Source organism: Aotus nancymaae, unplaced genomic scaffold (genome assembly GCF_030222135.1).
Source record: "Aotus nancymaae isolate 86718 unplaced genomic scaffold, 86718_ANA_hifiasm-v0.15.2.pri h1tg000014l, whole genome shotgun sequence".
Classification (NCBI taxonomy): Eukaryota; Metazoa; Chordata; class Mammalia; order Primates; family Aotidae; genus Aotus; species Aotus nancymaae.
Window position 1 is genome coordinate 102,016,763 of NW_026988425.1, and position 21,339 is coordinate 102,038,101.

The window sequence follows — 21,339 nt, forward strand, 5'->3', positions numbered from 1 at the left end:
TCCTTCCAGGTCAGGTAATTTTTAGTCTTTGATTTTTCAGATAAGGGCACCAAGTCACATAAACTAGACCTCAGCAATTTGCCCAGTCATAGCATACCTGGGACATGCATCACTGGCCTTCTGGCTGTACTGTGCCCATACCCAGCATGTATTTGAAAATTTACTGCATTAGGTAATATAGAAATTATGGTAGACATATGTTACTTGCTTTGAAAGAACTTTTTAGTTATTTAGAAAAATAAAACTGCCGTTTGGGAAACTATTAGAGACAGTTAAATGCTATTATTCATTAAAAAATAAAGAGGTTAGAATGGTACCTAACATATAGTAAGTGCTCAGTAAATGATAGTTGTTACCAATGGACAGAGGTTTATAGCATACTTATGTAGCAGGCACATTTCTAGGTTCTGGGGATACAGGAGCTAAGACTAAAACAAGAGTCAATGATATTATTTTATACTTCTGATATAAAGGTGAAGGCCTTAAAGAGAAATCAAAAACAAAACCAAGTTCTGGTGATGGCCTGGCTTAAGTTGATTAAAGGAGAGGGGAAAGAAGCTAAGCTTTTCCCATTGGATAGTACTTTGAAGGAAGAAAGAACGTTGCTAGTGTGAAGTACAGTACTTTTGAAGGCTTTAAATCCTGGAGAAGATTGGCTTGATTTAGAATCTTTGGTGCCTGTAGACAGTAGTTGGGAAAACACTGTAGGTAGTTCAGGATCAGATTGCGAATCACCCTGAGAGTTTAAAGAGTTATGAGTTAGATGGGAGTGAACCACTCCAAGTTATTGAATATACCAGGAAGCTGCTTGAGAAAAGCAGTGTCAGAGAATTAATTTTGTAGAAAATTTTAGACCTGGAAAGGAGCTAAGAGAATATTCAATCTAGATTATTCTGGTAGCTGTGTGTAGGAAGACTCAAGCAGGAAGGCAGCTGAGAATCTGTTTGAGGTAATACAGACATAAGGCAGTAAATCCCTGTACCAGTATTGAATTGGCTAGAATCGAGAGGATGAAAAATGTGGAGACATTTTCTAAAGAAAAGGACCAGGACTTCTTAACAGATTTGATCAAGGGTAATGATGAGTGGCTTGAATCAGAAAATTTCTCCTACCTTTTTCCTTTGTGGTGTTGGAAACTGGTCGTACTATTTGCAGAAGGGGATAGTTTGAAAGACAAGCTGATCTGGAAAGCCAAGTTCAGTTTCATTTATGATGAAGTGGACTTTAGTGGAAATAACCAAGTGTGCTGGAAAGTCAGTTAGAGATCAGGAAAGGGAGATGCTGATCTGGTAGTCATCAGCATAGCCAAGAATGAATGACCTCACTTGGGGACCGAGCTTAGTGAAGGCGGAGCCAAGTATATTTCTTACACCCAAAAGCTGCACATCTTACGTTAAGAATATTGTGTAGCAGATGTTAATGAAATAAAGCAGCTTGTGTTCAAATTGTCAGAAACCAGCAGCTCATGGATCAGCTTACCTAAGAAAAGATTATCAGAAGGGAGGATTTCAAAGAAGCATTTTAGTAGGAGTTTAAAAAAGGCCCTTCTCATCTTTGGCACAAATGATAGGACTAAATTATTTTTTCTAGGTTGTACTACAGAACATAAATAACTTGTGTGTGTGTGTGTGTGTGTGTGTGTGTGTGTGTGTGTAAGGAGAATGGCCAGACAGGTGGTGGAGAGAGAGAGAGAGAGATTTATTAAGGATAAAAAATGCAAGACCCCAAATAGGGGGCTGAAGGTTAAAGGTTGTTCTGAAGGTCAGACAGATTTCTGAGAATACCGTCCAAACTGCCTCTTGTTGATAGTAAAGAAAAACCCCTACTGTTGGGCTGGTAGCTGATCCCATGAACTGAAGAAGTAAAAACTGTCTTTGACCCAGGGCTACCTCTGGAAAATTTGTAGGGTCAATAACAACACTTGAGATATAGGATATTTCTTGCGACTTTTAGGTAGAAGATCCAATCAATAATTGTTTTAAACCAAAGAGATTTGGGAAGAACTCCAGATATTTGTATCCTTAACTCATCTTTGATAGCCGATGGTATGATATTTAGAGGTTTGGTATTATTGTATTGTATTATGTCTTACTACTGCATTTGTTGCTTCTGTGGTATTTACTGTGTCTCACCTTGCCCCTGTAGACTAGTTGGTGCAGATGGATTTTTATAAAGAAAGGCAATAGGAAAGAACTTGTAAAACTTTAGATTCTGTAGTACTTGTATAAAGAATAGTTTGGAAATTCAGGATTTATAAAAATTCAGGTGAGACTTGCTTAAATACCTGTCTCCTGTCAATAAGAAATAGAAGGGACTTATTCAGGAAATGATTAGTATAAATAAAGTTGAAGGGAGGTTGATTATCTACTTAATACAACCCTGCCTTCAGAGGCTTTCCAAAACTATTTCTGTATGAAAAATGATCTTAGACATGTCAGTTGCATTTATTTTAATAGACCAACACTGTTTAGGTTGATTACTGACAATTATTCTCTTTTTGTGTTAAAATTGTTTTTCAGAATTACTTGTGTAAAATTATAATACGTTGATGAACTTTTGTTAGCATATCCTAACATACAATATATGACATTAATACATGGTAAATGAGTTTAGGTAGTATAAATGGATAGTGCCTAATAACCTTGTGTACAAAGATACGCATTTGTCAAAAAAATATAAGACAGATTACCAACATAGACCAGCAGTCATTGCCTATATGATGTGTAACAATGTGACCCTGGTTACCTGAGAATTGTTGCAGTCTAAAGTGTATCACATGAACCTTCATGCAAGTTCTTGGGTGGATACACTGTTGGCAGACTCTGTCAGAGTGCTAAGCATAAGAATATAAATTTAAAATAAGTTTTAGAAGAAAAGTTGGTGTGCTTTTAAAAAATATTCTGCAAAACATACTGTTCCATAGAACAGGTTGAGAAGTGCTGAATTAAACAAAGAGTTCTATTAGTCAACAGTTAATATGTTTAGTGGCACTTAATTGCAGTTATTAAATGGATTTGTAAGTAATAAAACTGCATTTTACTAAAATTTTATAATCTATACACTTTGCCCTACTTATACACCCTTCTTCCAGTCATTTTTAAGTGGGTATCTGTTTTGCATAGTCTCATTTTATATAATAGCTTGGTGTCTGAAATGTTGCCTCAACAGGAGGTAATTTCTGTGCAGCCATATTGGGCTAGTGCAGATAGGGCTGTATGGTTCTAATCTAAACATACATCTGGAAACTCATAGGGTGGAGCTGGTGCTGCCTCCTGGAACTTGTAGAAAACGTCAGCAACTGGAGTCCTGACCACATTTTTGGAGGAGGGTGGTGAGAGAATGAGATGCTATTATTCGAGGTCAAGGCTTGGATCCTGTGTCGTGATTCTGGCAGCTACTAAGTTGGTTGCCCACCTGCAGTTATGAGTCCCTTGAGTGCCCTGCCAGAGCAAGTGATGTTGGGCTTAGCACTCTTACCTGCATCTGTGCAGCCTCTGTTACTGTCATACATAGGCAGGTGTGAGGTTTATGAAAAATGATTTGCCTGAGGAAAGAGTGTATTGCTCCTGTGATTTGGTAAGGTATTCTGTAACTACTTATTTTTTATGCTCACATCATGAAGGCATTTATTTCTTTGAATGGACAAGTGGTTGCACAAAGACAAATTCCACAATTTGGAAGAAATTCAGATATGTTAAGCTCTGGGTCTGGAAAATACTATTAAAAGGTAATTTTTAACTAGCTTGTGGCTTGTTGATGGACTGGTGGAGATACATACAGAATTGTAGGCACAGCCTCAGTTCATACTCTTTTTGGCCTCAGCACTACACATCTTAAGGGGTGGAATGGGCACTAGGAGGGTTACCTGTCATTTTATCAAACCCAAAAGCCTTCCTGTTAAGTTTCAGAGATCTGACTAAAGGCAGGGTTTTTCTGTAGAGATTGAATAGTGACTTACTGACCAGGGACTGCAGCAATAATGATGATACCCCTGCTGGAAATACAGACTCTCTTTTACCAAATTGCAGTTTCTATATTTAGCTGTAATGCGGAGGTTCTTAACTGGGGATGTGTGAGAATCGCCTGGTGAGCCATTTTAAATCATAAAAGGCAGATCTGTGAGCTTTCTCTAGGTAATCCCATTTGTTCTTATTGCTTGAAATTCATATTTATTCTGGCCACTCAAGTTTATATATTTAGCGCTGACTTCTCTCCTGAATTCCAGACTTGCGTGTCCACTGACACCACCAATCAGATATCTAATAGTTTCAGGACATAACATTTGCCCCTCAGTCTCCTCCCCAATGAACTAGCTTGTGGCCCTGATTCCCTAAAATGCCACCCATAAGGCTCCCCCTTGCCTCAGCACCAAACTGAAAGGCCATTTTTTTTTCTTTCCAGCCCCTCCCATTCCCAGCTCATCTTTCTTGTCATTCTTTCATGTTCCTTCCGTGCCTGTCCAAGCTATCATGGCTTTCACCTGGCAAACTGCAACCTCTTACTCCACTTGCCCCACTGTGGCTCCAGAATGGCTTAAAGCTTTTTAATTGATTGACTCTAAAACTCAGTCTAAGATAAAGATGTTGTTGCTGCTTTTTCTGAAAATTACTTTTAACCATAAAGGGTAACTCTGTCTTTTACTCCTTTATTCAAAGTTAGGTGTAGAGCCTTGTTAGACCAAATTATGCCCCTGGGAGACAACTTATGAGGTTGCATGGCCTCACCCTCCATTTCTTGGGCTCACAGCTCCTTAGAGTCATGCCTCTCCAGCTTTGATGATGGAGATTTGGGCAAGGCTTTCTCTAAGAAGGACTAAGCATAAGAATATTTTATAAGCTTTATAGGGCCAACTCTTTGCTAGGTATATTAGTTTCCTGTTGCTGCCATAACAAATCACCACAAACTTAGTGGCATAAAACAAGAAAAAATGTGTTGTCTTACAGTTCTGTAGGTCAGAAGTCTGAAAAAAGCCCTACTGGACTAAAATAAAGATCTCTATAGAGCTGTATTCCTTCTGGAGGCTCCAGGGGAGAATCTGTTTCCTTGCCTTTTCCAGCTTCTGGAGGCTGAGTGCATTCCTTGGCTCAAGGCCCCCTTCCAGCAATAGCATCATTGTGATTTCTTGTGTCCTCAAATCTCCCTTTCTGGCCTGACTCTTCCATTTTCCTCTTTTCCCTTATGATTACATTGGGCCTTCTCAGATATTCTAGGGTTTTCTTCCCATCTCCAAAGCCTTAAAATTAATCACAGTGAAATTCCTTTTGTCATGTAAGGTGAGGTATTCACAGACTTCAGGGATTAGGACAGGGAATTCTGCTTACTGCACCAGGCACTCTTTAAATTTATTTGCATATGCTAACTAATCATCATAACAACCCTATGAATTAGGTATTACTTCTCCCCATTTTATAGATGAAGAAACTGTGGCACAGAGAAGTTATGTAGCTTTGAACTTGCCCAAAGTTACATAGCCATTAAGTAGTGGTGCCAGAATTCAAATTTTGGTTGGCATCAGAGTCTGTTCTTAATTATGATGCATACTATCTGGAGGTACATATTGTAGTACCCTTCAAAGTGATTTTTTAAAAGCCATGCTTTTATTTTGTAGCAGCAGCTGCAGTAATACCTTCTTCAGTACTTACTTGTTTACAGATCCTATCCTAAATTGTTTCATAGCCATTCCAAGCAATGGGTATTAGCATCTGCATTTTGCCCATAAGGAAACTGAGGCCCAGGATTAAGTTACTTCCCTAAGATTACACGGCCGGTAAGTGCCAAAACTAGTATTGGAAGCTAGATAGCCTGAACTGGAGCCCATGTGCTTAGTCATTAAGCTGAATTGCTTTCACCTTTATCTGTGAAGGAAGTCATTAAAAATAAAGGTAATCTTTGCTCTTACATGATGGGCACATCTGATGACACAATCAGAGTCCAGAAAGAACTTGATGTGTTGGAGTGATATGCTGAATCTAACAGAATTAGATTTAAAGAGAAAAAAACATAAATGAAAGGTGGTATATATCATAAATTTCAGATACATACACACACATTGGGGTAAAGTTTTGTTTCTTTTGAATTCTACTATTGGTGTGTATATTATAAACATAATATATCTCCTAAAGCTCTTATAACTAGAAACTTGATTTGGTTGAGTGCAGATCTTAGTCACTACCATGATAGAAACTAGTCCAGAATTATCTTGAGGTTCTTTTTCCAAACTCCCTTCACTCACCACATGAGGTGAAAACAATAGTCTCTTGAGCCAGGTTACTGATGGTAGTGAAAATGGAAATCTTTTGATTGGACTATACAGAATCCATAATCTTTGCTCTAGAAAGGGAACCACTTATTATACACTATACACCAGGTCATAAGTGTCATCCTGTGACGAAATGTTGGTCCCACTCTATATTATTTCCCAAACAGGCCATGAAACCCACTCTATTAATTAGCTCTTTCCTTCTCATTCTTACCTACTTTTTGGGATACAATGAAGACTTTTTTGGATTTTCTTTCTTTCAAAATGGTTAATTTGTTTTATTTGTATTATTTTTGGTGTGGGTTTATATGCCAAAACATAACATTGGCTACTTAGAAAAAAAGTTACACACCATTTTTCTTTCTTTCTGTCTTTTTTTTCCTACCAATGAATACCTGAGATTTTGCTGTGTGTCAGCTAGGTAGGCATCAGGGTACCGTACTTGAGTAAAATAGCTATGGTACCTGTTGTCAATATAGGGATTCATTTAGTGAGGAAAAGAGGGAAGCAATACATTAATAAAATAGATAATTGTAATAACACTGTGGAGGAAACAACAAATAAGTTGAGATAAACAATAACAACACTGTAGAAGAAACAACACATAAATTGAGACAAACAGTAAATTGAGGAGACTGTTTTAGAATGGCTGGGGAAGGCTATGCAGAGGTGACATTTGGCATGAGAGTTGAAGCATTATGTAAAGGGAGACTAGGTACAAAGGTTTTAGGGTAGGGAGGAGCTGGCTTGGAACGAAGATAAGATCAAGGTGAAGCTAAGTTGAGAGAAAGAGATACTCAGTCTTTACTGACTGGTGTACGGTGTTTTGATTTTAAGGGTGCTTAACTAGGTAGAGATTAAAGCCCCTTACTGGGGATCTGAGGACTGTAGGTGGCTTTTTGGGGAGGATGGTTTTTGAACTTAAGTTTCAAAGCCTATTTGAGACATCAGGTAGGCATTTGAATATATGGGTCTGTTTTTAAGAGGAGAGGTTCCAGCAGGAGACATCATGGAATTTAAATCATGGAGTGGATGAGATCATGTAAGGGAGTATAGAGAGGTATTTGCTCAAGGAGCTAACCTTGAGGTGCTCTAACATTTAGAGGTTGGAAGAGAAGGAGCCAGCAAAGGAGACTCATAAACAGCTGGCAGGAGGAAAACCTAGGGCATGTTGTACAGGAAATGGTTAAAGAAAATGTTTCCAGAGGGAAGGAGTGCTCCACTGTGCCTAATACTCCCTGAGATGATAGATAAGGTAAGGGCAGAGTGCTTTTCATCAGGCTTGAAACATGGGAGTCTTTGGGGACTTTACAAGGTCAGTTTTGGTGCAGTTGTGAGCAGATGCTGATTGTAATGGGCAGATGAATGAATGGGAGTTTGTAAGGAAGGAGGATAAATAGTAGAGAGAGACTCTTGATAATCCTGGTACATGAAGTGGGTGGGGCCTTGGAGGGGAATGTAAGGTGTTTTAGTCAGGGTTCTCCAGAAAGAACTGATAGGACAGGCATGTGCGGGTGCACGCGTGCGCATGCGCGCGCACACACACACACACACCAAGAGAGTTATTAAGAGAATTGTCTTATTTGATTATGGAGACTGAGAAGTTACACTATAGGCCATCTGCATCAGGAAGCTGGAGAACCAGAGAAGTTGGTAGCCGGGTTTAGTCTAAGTCCAAAGGTCTCAGAACCGGAGAAGCTGATAGTGGAACTCTTAGTCTAAGGCGGAAGGCTGAAGAGCCCAGGTACCACTGGTGTGAGTCCTGGAGTCTAAAGGCTGGAGAACCTGAAGTTCTGACATCCAGGCTGGAGAGAAAGAGTGGTCAGGCTCTCAGAGAGAGAGGGTGAGAATTTGCCCTTTCTCTGCCTTTTTGTTCCATCTGGGCTCCCATTTGATTGGATGGTGACTGCCACATTTAGGGCACATCTTCTCCACTCAGTCCACTGACTCACACACTGTCTTCTCTGGAAACGCTCTCACAGATACACCTGGGGCAGCTCAATAATTCTAATCGATTGCCAAACCACCCGGGTTTCACTTTCAGTAGATAAAGGATGGGCTCAGTGCCTGCTGAAGCTCTGAGAATAATCAGTGTTTGACCAGCTATCTGGATATTCTTTAGTCAAGTTGAACCCCAAATTAACTGTCACTTGGGGTTAAGGACAGAAAGGGGGGGAAGCAAGGAGTTTGATTTTTTTTAGATGTACATAACATAGAATATTAAGTTGAACCTGACAAAATCAGTGGTATTTGACTATGTTTTACCTATGAGAATGGCAATTTCATATAGTTTTATTTAATAGAACATGTTATATTACTGAGAATGAGTTGCTTTTAAAAGTGAAGCTTGATGGAGCAATATTGAGAGGGTTTAATCAAAAGAACAGAGAACAAAGCCTTGGAGCAGTTGAGATAGGTGGGATTGTTGCTCAGCAGAGGGTTGGCCTTTGAAGCATGGAGAAGGAGAGGCACACACTTTTCCAGGAAGACAGGAGAAGATACACAGATTCAACCATGCTGGAGGGATCATGGTGAGGCCAAGACCCAGCAGGTAGTGTCCTGCTTGAGGTAGATATTTATGTAATAAATTTACGGATTTAGCTGTGAATAGACATTGATTGATTTTGTTCATAGGACTGAGTGGTTACTGATCCTGTTCTACCTTGTAGTGGACTCTGAATTTATTCTTTCAGAGGTCTTTGATATGTAATTCTTTGCTCAGTTTTTCTCTTTCACTAAAAGTGGAGTAAATCAAATATCATGACTTCCTTCCCCACTCCTCAGCGGTGCAATGCTATGGCCTCCCTGTAGAACTGATTAGCAAATCAAAGAATAAAGTAGTTTTCTCACAAGTGATTTTCTTGCCCTACAGAATTGTCTTTTTCAGTGTTACTATCAGTATTCTTTGACTTCTCAGCATAATTGAAGCATTATCTATGATTTCTGTTTCTTTAATGCAGACTACAAGTGCATCCTTTTAAGGTCATTCGACTCTTCTCTGTCACATGTAGAGAATTTGCTTATGAGGTGTGTTTATTTCAAGAATTTCAGCTGTTTGGAGGGAGACTTTATTCTACTGCATAATATAATTTTTAAAAATGATATGCTTTACACCATTGTGTGCACATATCCCTAGGCCATAATTTTCTCCATGTACTTAATTCAGTATAGAATTCCAGGTACTGATGATTAATGATATCTTTAAAGCTAAATGAGATTGAAAGTCATCTTTAATGTCTATAGGATCCTTTTTTCATGAAATGCTTCCTCTGATGTTTATTTTGAATAATACTCTTATCCATGGCTTATAGGACCAACACCATAATAAAAATATTCCCAGGAAGGGTCATCTTCTTATTCAGTGTGTACTTGTTGAGCTATAGGCAGTTTTACTGTGTACGTGGCTCTAAAATGATCTTTTCCTCAAAGTACAGAAAGATCTGGAGAAATGTGGGCACTCATGTATTAAGCTTGTAGTATAATAATACTGTAAGTATAAGATAAAATGTGAGAGAGAGATATATATATATTTTGAGACAGAGTCTTGCTCTGTTGCCCAGACTGAAGTGCAGTGACATGATCTTGGCTCACTGTAACCTCTGCCTCCTAGGTTCAAGTGATTCTCCTGTATCAGCCTTTTGAGTATCTGGGACTACAGTTCCGTGCCACCACACCCGGCTAATTTTTGTGTTTTTAGTAGAGACGGAATTTTACCATGTTGGCCAGGCTGATCTGGAACTTCTGACTAGGTGATTCACCTACCTCAGCTTACCAAAGTGCTGGGATTATACGTGTGAGCCACCCTGCCTGGCCAAAATGTGGTATCTTTAAAAGCTCTGAGATGATGGCATTTTAGACAAAGGTAATGTTTTATTTTATGGAGATGTGTAGCTATACTGCTGGCAAGATGAATCAACATGTTCTAATTCTGCTTGGAATAAGCAGAACTTGATTTACCATTACCTACTGTGGTAGCAATTGCAGCACTGAAGTAGATTTGTATCTTCAGTATTGGAAATATTCAGCAGAAGCTATCAGAAAGGATTTCAAAAGCTGCAGTCTATGCTGTTGTGATAATAAGTAAAGAAAAGCATTTCCCCTGTTTCAGACAGCCTTTGATAGAATATGTATTTAGGAAAATATATACAGATTCATCAACTGTGTACCTGACTCAAATATTTTTAGCTTCTTTGGGTTGAACTTTGAGTTATGCCAAGGGATCCCCTTTGGTCTTTTCATGGAAAATCACTCAAAACCAATGTTGATGTGCACTTATAAAGAAGGGTGTAAAAAAGGTTTATAGGACGATACTGCTCAACACTTTACAGGTCTGGAATCTACATGGTCAACTAACTTCTCTATTTGAGCCCTGAACTAGTGTTGCATTCATCTCCTGTTTCTTTTCCTTTGCTATTTTCCAGTTGTAAAGGTGATGTGTGCTTCCTCTCTTGCCTTTCACTAGTGCATTGGGGCTTGTCTTGCAGAATGAGATCTGTGCCAAAACTTTGTGCTTCTTATCTCTCTATATGCTGATAAACAGGCTTTAGTGTTCTATCTTGTGGTGACATATCACCCCACCCCATCTTAGAGGTGACAGTTGCCTTTAAAGGACTACAATTTTGTTGTGTATGGGGCTCTTTCTGTTATGTGCTTCTAAATAGAGAGGCCTGTGAGAGAATCTTTCAGGTCCGAGGAGGTATGTGGCTGTTTTGTGCTCCTTTCCTCTCCAACATCAGGGCTGTAGATAATTCACCCCTAGTGTTGTATTGCCCCCAACCCCCGCCACCCCTGGTGATTTGCTGCTAATTTTGGCTACTTTTTTCTTATTCCATAATCTCTTGCCTAGTCTCTTCAGACTTCTGCCAATTCTGGTATAGTTTGTTCAAATGATTGGCCTTTTCTTGGTAGATCTCATTCTCTTAACTTCTCCCCTTCCCCTTGTTGAACTAACCAATAATCTGTGAGTATAACCCTTATATCTTGTGTGTCATATGGCCTTCCATATTTTTTCCTAAAGCATATCATGCTATACATATTATTTTTAAACTGCCTTTTTGCCACTTTATCTTCTGAAAATACCTTTCCTTACATTTCTATTTTTTAAAAATTTATATTTCTAAATTTTCAGTGGCTGACATCCCTTCCATGATAATGAATCTGTCATTTCACCAGTCCCCTACTTTTAGGAATTTGGATGTTTTCTCTTTTCTCTTTTCCCTTTTTCCTTCTTCCTTCTTTCCTTCTGCCTTCTTGTTATTTCCTGGTAATGAGTATCCAGAGTTGTTTGTTCACCAGGCATATAGTTAGTTTTTGAAAACCGTACTGTGGGCTTTTTGAGGCTTTTGCTAGTTATAACATTACCTTGTGTGTTCAAAGACAGGGGCCCATATCTTATGCATGTCTTTCTTCTTGGTGTACATGTCTGACACAGTGGCCATTCACTAAGGAATTATTGTTGAGTTTCAGAAATGTGAGGGCCATTTGAAAAATACATGAGTACCTACTATGTACTTGGAACCCAGGATATAGGGGTGAACAAGGTAGAGATTGTCCTTGCTCTCATAAGGTGAGATATTATTTTGTAAAACAAGGTTTATGTTACAGAGATGGTAAGCCTCTTATGGTGAGGATCAGTGAAAAAAATTAAGACACACAGTATAGCAAAAGCAGACTGAATGACTTAGGGTGTGGTTACTTGGGACATATTCATGCTTGTGGCTGAGTTCACTAATTGATTTTTCCATAGATGATATTTCTTATTTAGGATTATCCACTAGTATTAATGGATTGAGATGGAATGATCTTTTTCAAGTTCATACTTTTTTGACCCTTGTGAGTAATTCCAGTCAATTATACTTAAATTAAAAATTTCATACCTGAATATAATATGCTGTTGTACTTAGTGATTCCAGAGACCCAGAGATCTTTTCGGACTGAGTTTGGGGGGAATAAAAATATATCCCAAAATATTTTTGTCTTTCTGTTGCGTGTCTTAAAATATGATAGGCAAAGATTGCAGCCATGGAGAAGATTTTCTGCTGTAAATTGGTGTTTCAACCCTGCCAGCTGTTCATGCTTTCTGTGATCCCACTTATAAAAGTGGAAAGTGAAGGGTGAGTGGCTGCCCTCATAGGCAACCACATAATTAAAAAAAAAATGTGTATGCCTCAGCAGATCTATATTAGTGTTTCATATAGCTGCCTTTTTCTTTTTTATTGTAGGGCCAGCTCTCAATGTTGCAAGAAAAAATAGACCATTTGGAGCGTTTGCTTGCTGAGAATAATGAGATCATCTCAAATATTAGAGACTCAGTCATCAATTTGAGTGAGTCTGTGGAAGATGGTCCGAAAAGTTCACAAAGCAATTTCAGCCAAGGTGCTGGCTCACATCTTCTGCCCTCACAGTTATCCCTCGCAGTTGACCCTGCAGACTGTCTGTTTACTTCACAAAGTGGAAGTCACAATTCAGATGTGCAGGTAATGTATACATTTATTAATAATCACTGGGCCTTTTTTTTTGTTCTTTTTAAGATTTGACTTGATGTCTGTTCTGACTTGGTAAGTTGCTTAAACTCTTTGGATTCTAGTTTCTCATTTTGTAAAGTACTTTGATTAATCACATGAACATTAATGTCGTTTTTAGTGATAAAATTCCATAATTTTGTTTTCTTAGTTTATCTTACTATTTCATACTTGCGTGAATACAGTCTTTTTGTATGCTTTGCAGCTCTTATTTTCTATAATAGTTGAAAATCTTTAGAGGTTTACATTTTGCCAGAGATATTTTTTTACCTTCTTTTGGAGAATACAAGAAAAGTCCTGCTCTTATTATATATCAGTTATACATTATAGATTTTGTACATTGTAAGGTTAGATTTTTTTTTTCTTAATACCATTTTGCAAGGCGGAAGGGAAATATTCTAGAGCTGTACTTTCCAGTATGGAAGCCCCTTTCCACATGTGGCTACTGAGCACTTGAGATGTGACTAGTGTGGCTTGAGATGTGCTATAAGTGTAATATACACACACAGTGTTTCAGACTTAGTGTGCAAAATATCTTAATTCATTTATATATTGGTTATATGTTAAGATAATATTTTGTATATACTGAGTTAATGAAATATTAAAATTAATTTCAACTGCTTCATTTTACTAGAAAAATAAAAATTTGGCTTGTATTTTATTTCTCTTGGACAGTGCTATTATAGAGGGTAATAGAGTTGAAAACCAGCATCAGAAAGGACTTCTGCCTTTCTTAAACTCAGAGTGTTTCACTCATACTGGCTCTGCAAATTAGGGGAAGGCTGTGTTTAACCTTGTGCCTTAGACTAGAAACTGGACTTTGGTGGAAGGATCCTAAGGGGTGAATATTTTAAAGTTGGACAAAATTAGTTGACTTCTGGCCTTGTTTTCAAATATGCATTTTTCACTAACTGCTGAGGGCAGAGAACATGGTATGACCTTGAGATCATGGCTCACAGGCCAAGCTGGAAGCTGGAGACAGTAGAGCTGGCCAGGTCTTGCACCTGCAACCTCATCACCTGGAGTGTAGCCAGATTCTGATAGGCTCAGAATCCTGTGCTTACAGGGATAGCTGTTTCTGTGAGGCTTGGCTTTATTCAGTTTTTGTTGTTGTTGTTGTTGTTAAGTACTTCTTAAGTACCTAGACTTGTTGTCATCCATGATAGGGGAACAGCAAAAAAAAAAAAAAAAAAATGTATATATATATACATATATATATATGTATATATATATATGTATATATATATATGTATATATATATATATGTATATATATATATATATATGTATATATATATATATGTATATATATATATACATTTTTTTTTTTTTTTTTTTATTGTGTGTGGTCTAAATCTGGGCTGAACAGAAAGGAGTTGCAGAGCCACCATGAAAGTCAGGCAGAGCAAGTTAGGAGAGTACTGGGAGAGCTGCAGGACTGAAGGAAGAAACAGAGACTGCTAACACATCCTCCTGAGCAGCTGGTTTCCAAAGATTCATCAACTCATCTTGGGAAGATTTTATTTATTAAAGTCATATAGTCCATAGGCCGAGAAATGTTATTGCCTTAAAATACTTTGTATTGACTTTTATATAATTTGACCTTTAAAAATTTGTAACTCATTTATATATTAGCATATGATTTTTGCAGTCTAGTTTTAACATAATTTAAATTTTACAAAAGGTTGTTTGGTCATGTTGTTACATTTGATATTATAGACACTATGAAGAATAAAAGTAGTTTGAGTTTTTTTTTTCCTCCCACTGTTTTTATCTTTACATCCAAACATTATTAGCTAGAAGGAATACTACATTGAAAAGCTAGAAAACATTAGGATAAATAAAAGCTAAATCTCAATTTTAAAAATTTCCTCCATTTTTAGATGATTATGCCTAGTTGACCCTGCGGTAGTTTTACTTCTAGGATAAAATAGGTAGATATAACATATGCTACATGGAAGAATAGCTATAGATAGATCTATTTTCATTCAGGCATAGATTTTTAAGATACATGAGATTTACTATAAAATAAAGACAGCTCAAAGTAAAATGTCATTTCCTGTACTATATTTGAAAATGCTGAAATATCTGGTCATAATCAAATTTAATCAGAAATTTTTTTCTAGTTTTTTTTTTCTATAAATTTCTATTAAATTGTTTTGGAAGTAAAGTGTGGGAAGAAGGAATTTAATGAACTTTTTATTAGAAGAAGATGGGAGGGGATTACTTATCAGGGTAGTTTTGTAGCAAAAAGAGCATTTCAAGCCTTTGAATGGTGATGAAATATTTTCTACTCTAAACTCCTCAATTAATGTCTACAGAAATAGTTTTATTTTATAAAATATATATGCAAAGTATAGTAGTGAATAATTTTGAGCAAATATTTACCAACATTAAATTTAAATTAATAGTGGTTAAACTTTAATTTTTTTTCTTTTACATTTTTAGATGTTGGATGTTTACAGTCTAATTTCTTTTGACAATCCAGATGGTGGAGTTTGGAAGCAAGGATTTGACATTACTTATGAATCTAATGAATGGGACACTGAACCCCTTCAAGTCTTTGTGGTGCCTCATTCCCATAATGACCCAGGTAAAATTTGCACTTCAAAAAAACAGGTTCCTAGTTCCTTAGGCCTAGAGTCTTTTAATGAGAGTCTGGTAGAGCCCACTTCTCAAATTTTTGAGACATTATTCTCTGACTTTTAACATTAATGTATTCCTTTTATGTGTCATTATGTTTTAGTGTTCTCATTTTATCAATTTATGTGCCATTCAGGGATAGTACTTGTGCAGTATGAAACAGTAATAAACAAAAAGAAGGGCTTGCCTTCAGGGGCAAAAAGGTATATACTTTTAAGAGACTGATTGGTCATTGTAGTTACTTTTTGTAAAATATTGCATGGGAGAATTATTTCATGTCCGGGAACTCTACTTTAAAAAAAGGCAGAACGCTCATAGGAAAGTTTTAATCTTTAAAATAGAGAAGAAGTATTAAGTGGTTTAAGAGCCTTGGTGTCGATTGGTTTCAGGCAGATACAAATGTGAATCTCAGTGCTCTGTATTTATCAGTGTTAGTTAGATGACTTTAGGCAAGTTACTTAATCCTCTAAGACCAAGTTTTTTCCCTGGTACAATCAGGATAATAGTATCTCTTTCAATAGGGTGAAGTGTAAAAGAATTGTGTATGGCACAACAGTAGCTGCTATCATTATTGTTACTGCATGATGGCTTTTATTTATTGGGGCCACAGATTTTTTTGCCCCCCCCGCCAGATGAGGGGAAATTGTTTTAGTTATAATGGAACATAGGATTTGATATAAATATTTGTTAGTTTGAGTGCACAGGCACAGAGTGAATGCCCAGTGAATTTAGTTGCAGCATTTTTTGAGGGGCAGGGGTAGGGTGTATTTCCAAAGACTTCTTTTGAAGGAGTGTGTTACTTTTCTTAATATCTCGATTTCATGATTACTGTCAGAAGCATTAGTCACTTAATACTTTGAAAGTTTTTTTCTCTTTGCTTTCAGCATTCATTTATCTTCTACTTACATTTTTTTCCCATTAGTTTATTGGCAGATATTCCAATATTATTTCTAAGACAATAGAACATGTTACTTTAGGTCTGGACACATGGTTTAGTGAAGCATTGTGTGTGTGTGTGTATGTGTGTGTGTTTGCTGCTTTTGGGTATGAGAGGTAGTCTGTGAGCTTGGATATTGAAATGCTCAGATTTCTAGAACAGTTAAATAGTATGCACTGACATGTAAAATGTATGAAATCAGTAGTCTGGAAATTTGTGATGAGCTAAACATCACTTCTGACTTGGTTTCCCTATCTTTGGTCTTAATACGTTTATCTTTTCCTACAAATACCTGTTAGTCTTATGTTTTTTCATATATATTTTAGATTGTCTTTCTCCTTAATATTAGCCTGTACTTTTTAAATCCAAACTCAGGGAAGGCAGGGGATTATGGAAAGACTTCAGGGATTTGGAGCCAGGCAGAATGAGGCAGATATCTTGGCTCTGCTGTGTATTGCCTGTGTGTCCTTGGGCACATTGATTTGTGTATCTGTAAAATGGAGATCGTACAGGTGGAGTAGCATCTTAAGCCAGAGTTAGTTATAAAGTAATTATAAAAGGTGATGAAAATTACATCTAATCTAAATTTCTTTTGCTGTTTATTCACTTGAGTACAGATTAGTTAGTATATTTACATTTAGGGGATGCATATGAAAAACGTGTATCTTTGATTACTAGACTCACACTCAGTGAGGTGAGGTGCTCACAGTTGACAATGTGGGATCTGAGACTGCTTATGGCACTGCAGAGTTTTTTTCTCTATAAATCTCATAATCACTGTTGAATATTCAATTATTGAGTGAAATGGTGGCAGAGTTACTTGTAGTATCTAAATTGTTCTCCCCTCTCTTTCTGCCAATCATGTATAGTTTAATTTTTGTTCTTATTTGGGAGAGTGATGTGATTCCATAGTATAATTTTCCTTATAGGCTTATAAATATGCTTCGAAGTGTGTCTTGTGAGTCTTCCTCATATGAAACCCACTTCTTCTCTTTTCTTGATTTTTTTTAAAAGACCTTTGTTCTTTCCCTTTTTCTGCCATTTTTTATTCTCACCAGTCTCATTTCTTGTTATTCCATACATGGGCATGTGACTGTAATAATAAAATCTATGGTTTACCAGGCAGAATGCCAAATGTTTTACAAACATTTAGTGCCTACCCATGAAGGTTAGTGCCACGATTCATGATGAGGGTGTTACCAGGTTACACAGCTAACAAGGGGCACCAGAATACTTTCCTGACAATTTACCTGAATCTCCCACTAGAGTAAATTCTAGTGGCAAAGAACATATGCCTCCTATTAAACATACTCTCCTCATGGTCTAGCTGAGCACTTGGCATATAGAATAATTGCCAAATATGTAAGGCCTCTTTGACCTTTTTCCAAGCCCCTCCACTGCATACTTGTACTGAACACACACACACCCACGCTTGCAAGTCTGCACAGATATAAACATTTACAGCACTTTAACTTGGTCTCCTCATTAGAATGTTAGCTCATTAAGAGCTGGAACTTTGTTTTATTCACTGCTGTCTTGAGAACGCCTAGAACCATAACTGGCACATAGTACTTTTGTCATTAGAGTTTGGTTAAATAAGTTAATGAACTAATGAAACATTTAACTTATTCCTTGCCTACACTTTTCTTTTAAGTTCCCTCCTTCCTGATGGCTACTTATTTCTATTCTTAATAAAAGCAACTTATTTAACGTATTCTTTTGTAATTTTATATACTAAAAACAAGCAATAATAAGTTATTTGAAGGCAGAGATTGCCCTTGTTTTTTAGATTTCTTTTGTTTGTTTGCAGGAATTACTATTCCTGCTTAGTTAGTAGGTCATTTTCTGAGTAGACATCCCTAATATTCCTGTCTATAATCTCTTTTGGTATCCTGGTAACTACAGCTGAATCTTTTTGTCCTAGTAAAAGATGTTAATAACCCTGACTCTCACACCCTTCACTTGGAAAAAATAATTGTCAGAAACAGACCTTTTAAAATTACAGTGATTTTTGCTGTCAAGCAAAATGTTAGAGAGAAGAATCCACTGACTTAATAATTTTCACTCTTCCTTAACAAAAGTAAAATATTGATAAACTAAATTATTCTGTGAAAAATTGAATTATGTACATCATGAAAAGCCATTCTTTTTAATAGAGGAAAAATAGAAAAGTCTGTTGACATATAGTCCAAGTCAAAATGTGACTCTGTAATGGAAAATCTTTGTATAATACTCCTAAATGAATGTGCAGTTAGTTTTCTTTCTGAGTGAGATTTATAGAGATTTGTTTGCATTTTCTGCAACAACAATTTAAAACAAGGTTTAGCTTAGTAGTTTGTTTCATTGGTGGATTTTTTTGTCTATTGGGGTTAGAAATATTTGAAATAGATTTTTTAAAAATTTCTATATTTGGTTCCCTAACTTTGTGAATTTGTGTTGCTGTGTTTTTCTATACATAGATATTTTCCTTTTTGCACTGAGTTGGTAATATCCTTCAAGAAAAGGTAAATTTCAAAATATGTTTGTATCTTAAAAAAATTCCAAATTATATTACAGTCTGAAAAGATGTAACAGTTGTCATAAAATATTTAAGAGGTTTACATGAGTAAAAACAGAACTGGAAAGGAATTGTGAAGTAAATGCTTATAACTTTGTACTGTTATGCTTTTGAAAGTTTTGAATCATAGACCATGAAATTAAATGTTAGTTGATTGATACATGTTCATGTTGTATTTAATAAGCTGATTAAAACACAATTACAGCACCTTTGTATCTACAATCTTAATTCTTTGCTTTCCACTAGTTAAACTGCTGAAATATTTGGTTAATTTTACTTCAAAGAAATCACAGTGTGTAGAGAGAAGATAAGGTGTACTAAATAGAAGGTTGGACAGCATATTGTTAGTTAAGCAATTTGTAAAATGAACATTAGAAAATAATCCCCCTTGTGGTATGACTCTAAAATCGTAGGAAGACCTAGGCCCAAGAGTTACACTGGAAAATAATTTTTTTTGTGCATTTACAATTCTTCTGCAGAATTTTTTATTGACTCAGAGGGTGATTAGGACTTTTCAGCTTTTTGTGTGTGTGTAAAATTAAGAAAACATTTGCATTTAGTATTAGAATTATGTATCCTCACTCTAACAAAGTTTGTAAAAAAATAAAAGCATAAAAACATGAGGAAATCAGTGTAATATTTTCAAATATTTCTATTGAAATATTTCAAGTATAGTTAGAATTTGAAAACAGTTCTGGTCAGCCATAGTTGGCTAATGTCTCTATCAGAGGCATCCAATCTTTTGACTTCGCTGGGCCACATTGGAAGAAGAACTGTCTTGGGCCACACATAAAATACGCTAACACTAACAATAGGTGATGACCTAAAAAATAAAGTCACAAAAAGAATCTCATAATGTTTTAAGAAAGTTTACAAATTTGTGTTGAGGCGCATTCAAAGCTGTCCTGGGCCACATGCAGCCTGTGGGGCCGTGGGTTGGACAACCTTGATAAAAGGTGGTGGAGACTTAGAAGTCTGATTGCTAAAGGAACTTTACTGTTCAGAATGAGGTGGTCATCAGAAGTCATATATGAACACTGTTTGGGGAGTGTTTTATTTGGTTTAGCTACTACAGGATGAGGTGGATTGTTTGGTTTTGACTGCCATAATAAGAAATTGTAGTTTCTGGAGCTAAAATAGTATGGGGAACAACTGAGATCTGGCATTCATTGCCTGTCCAGCATCAGGGGAATGACAGGTGTTTGTTACTTTTTACTTTGTGTAATTCTTTATGTAACCCTGAAAAGTGGTAAATTAAACCACATTTAACAGGTGAGGTCAACGAGGCTAAGGTAGGATATAATAATTTGTTTAAAGTCAGTCAATTTAATTATAAATTTTCAGAGGCTGGTAAATTGAAGCTCAGGATTGCCTGATTGTAAACTCTGTGTTCTTTCCATTTACCATATTGCCTCTTAAGATACTTTATTTAGTTCAAATTATTCTATTTCTTTTCTTCTTACGTTGTGGGGATTAGCCAATTTAACACATTTATCTGCACTTTGAATTGTTAATAGGGTTGTCAAATTTAGCAAATAAAAATATAGACTGCTCAGTTAAACTTGAATTTTCAATAACAAGGAATAGTTTCTGAGTGTGTGTGTGCGTCCCAGATATCACATGGTGCATGCTTATGCTAAACACTTATTTGTTGTTTATCTGAAATTCAAATTCAACTTGGCTCTGCATTTTATCTGACAACCTTAATTGTTAAGAAAACTGTAGCACTTAAGAGTTAAATACTTATATGGCTATCTAGAATTTTTTAAGAGATCTCTAGAATATGTGTATTGAGATTCCTTTTTAGAGGAAGGGTCGATGATTTGGTCTCTCATTGGACTGTATTCCTTGAGGAGCACATATGTTAAGCAGCTGCTGAGAAAGGTAGATGATCATTAAATAACTCTTCCTTTTCCTCATTTTAGTTACCTTTGTCTATCTTTCAAGCCTGGGTGTTTCAAAACTCACCAGTGCCCTGGTAATACAAATAATTACTAACACTTAGGGAATTATTATGTTCTATTGCACTATTCTAGGCATTTTGCATCTATCACATCGATCATTTCTCTCAGTAACTTTATGACAGAGTCCTGTAATTACCCTCCCTTCATAGATGTGGGAGAAGTGGCAGGAGAAAGCATAAGTGACCTGTTCATGGCAGGGCTAAAGGTTTGAAATTAAGTGATCTTGTTCCAGAACCAGAACTTGTAACAGTTTTTAATATATTACCTTTTGTGGGTAATTCTTTGGAAACCACTGGCTGAGCCTCTAGGAGGAAAGTCTTTACGTGTCTCCAAGCCAAATGTCAATTAGTTTAGTTTTATTAATCATAAAAAAGATTTTTTTCAACTATCTTGCCAAAGTGTACATCTCACTGCACTATCGCCTATCCTTGTTTTCCTTCTGATTTTTTCTGATTTGTC

The 21,339-nt window shown here is 36.6% G+C and overlaps 1 protein-coding gene across 1 annotated transcript in view; it reads left to right on the forward strand.

The window, feature by feature from the left end:
* MAN2A1 (mannosidase alpha class 2A member 1) overlaps positions 1–21,339 on the forward strand; it is a 173,934-nt gene that overhangs the window by 10,697 nt on the left and 141,898 nt on the right. Inside the window, exons 2-3 of the mRNA XM_012473931.2 lie at positions 12,481–12,735; positions 15,228–15,372. Coding sequence (XP_012329354.2) covers positions 12,481–12,735; positions 15,228–15,372 — 400 coding nt within the window. The remainder of the gene's footprint in view (positions 1–12,480; positions 12,736–15,227; positions 15,373–21,339) is intronic.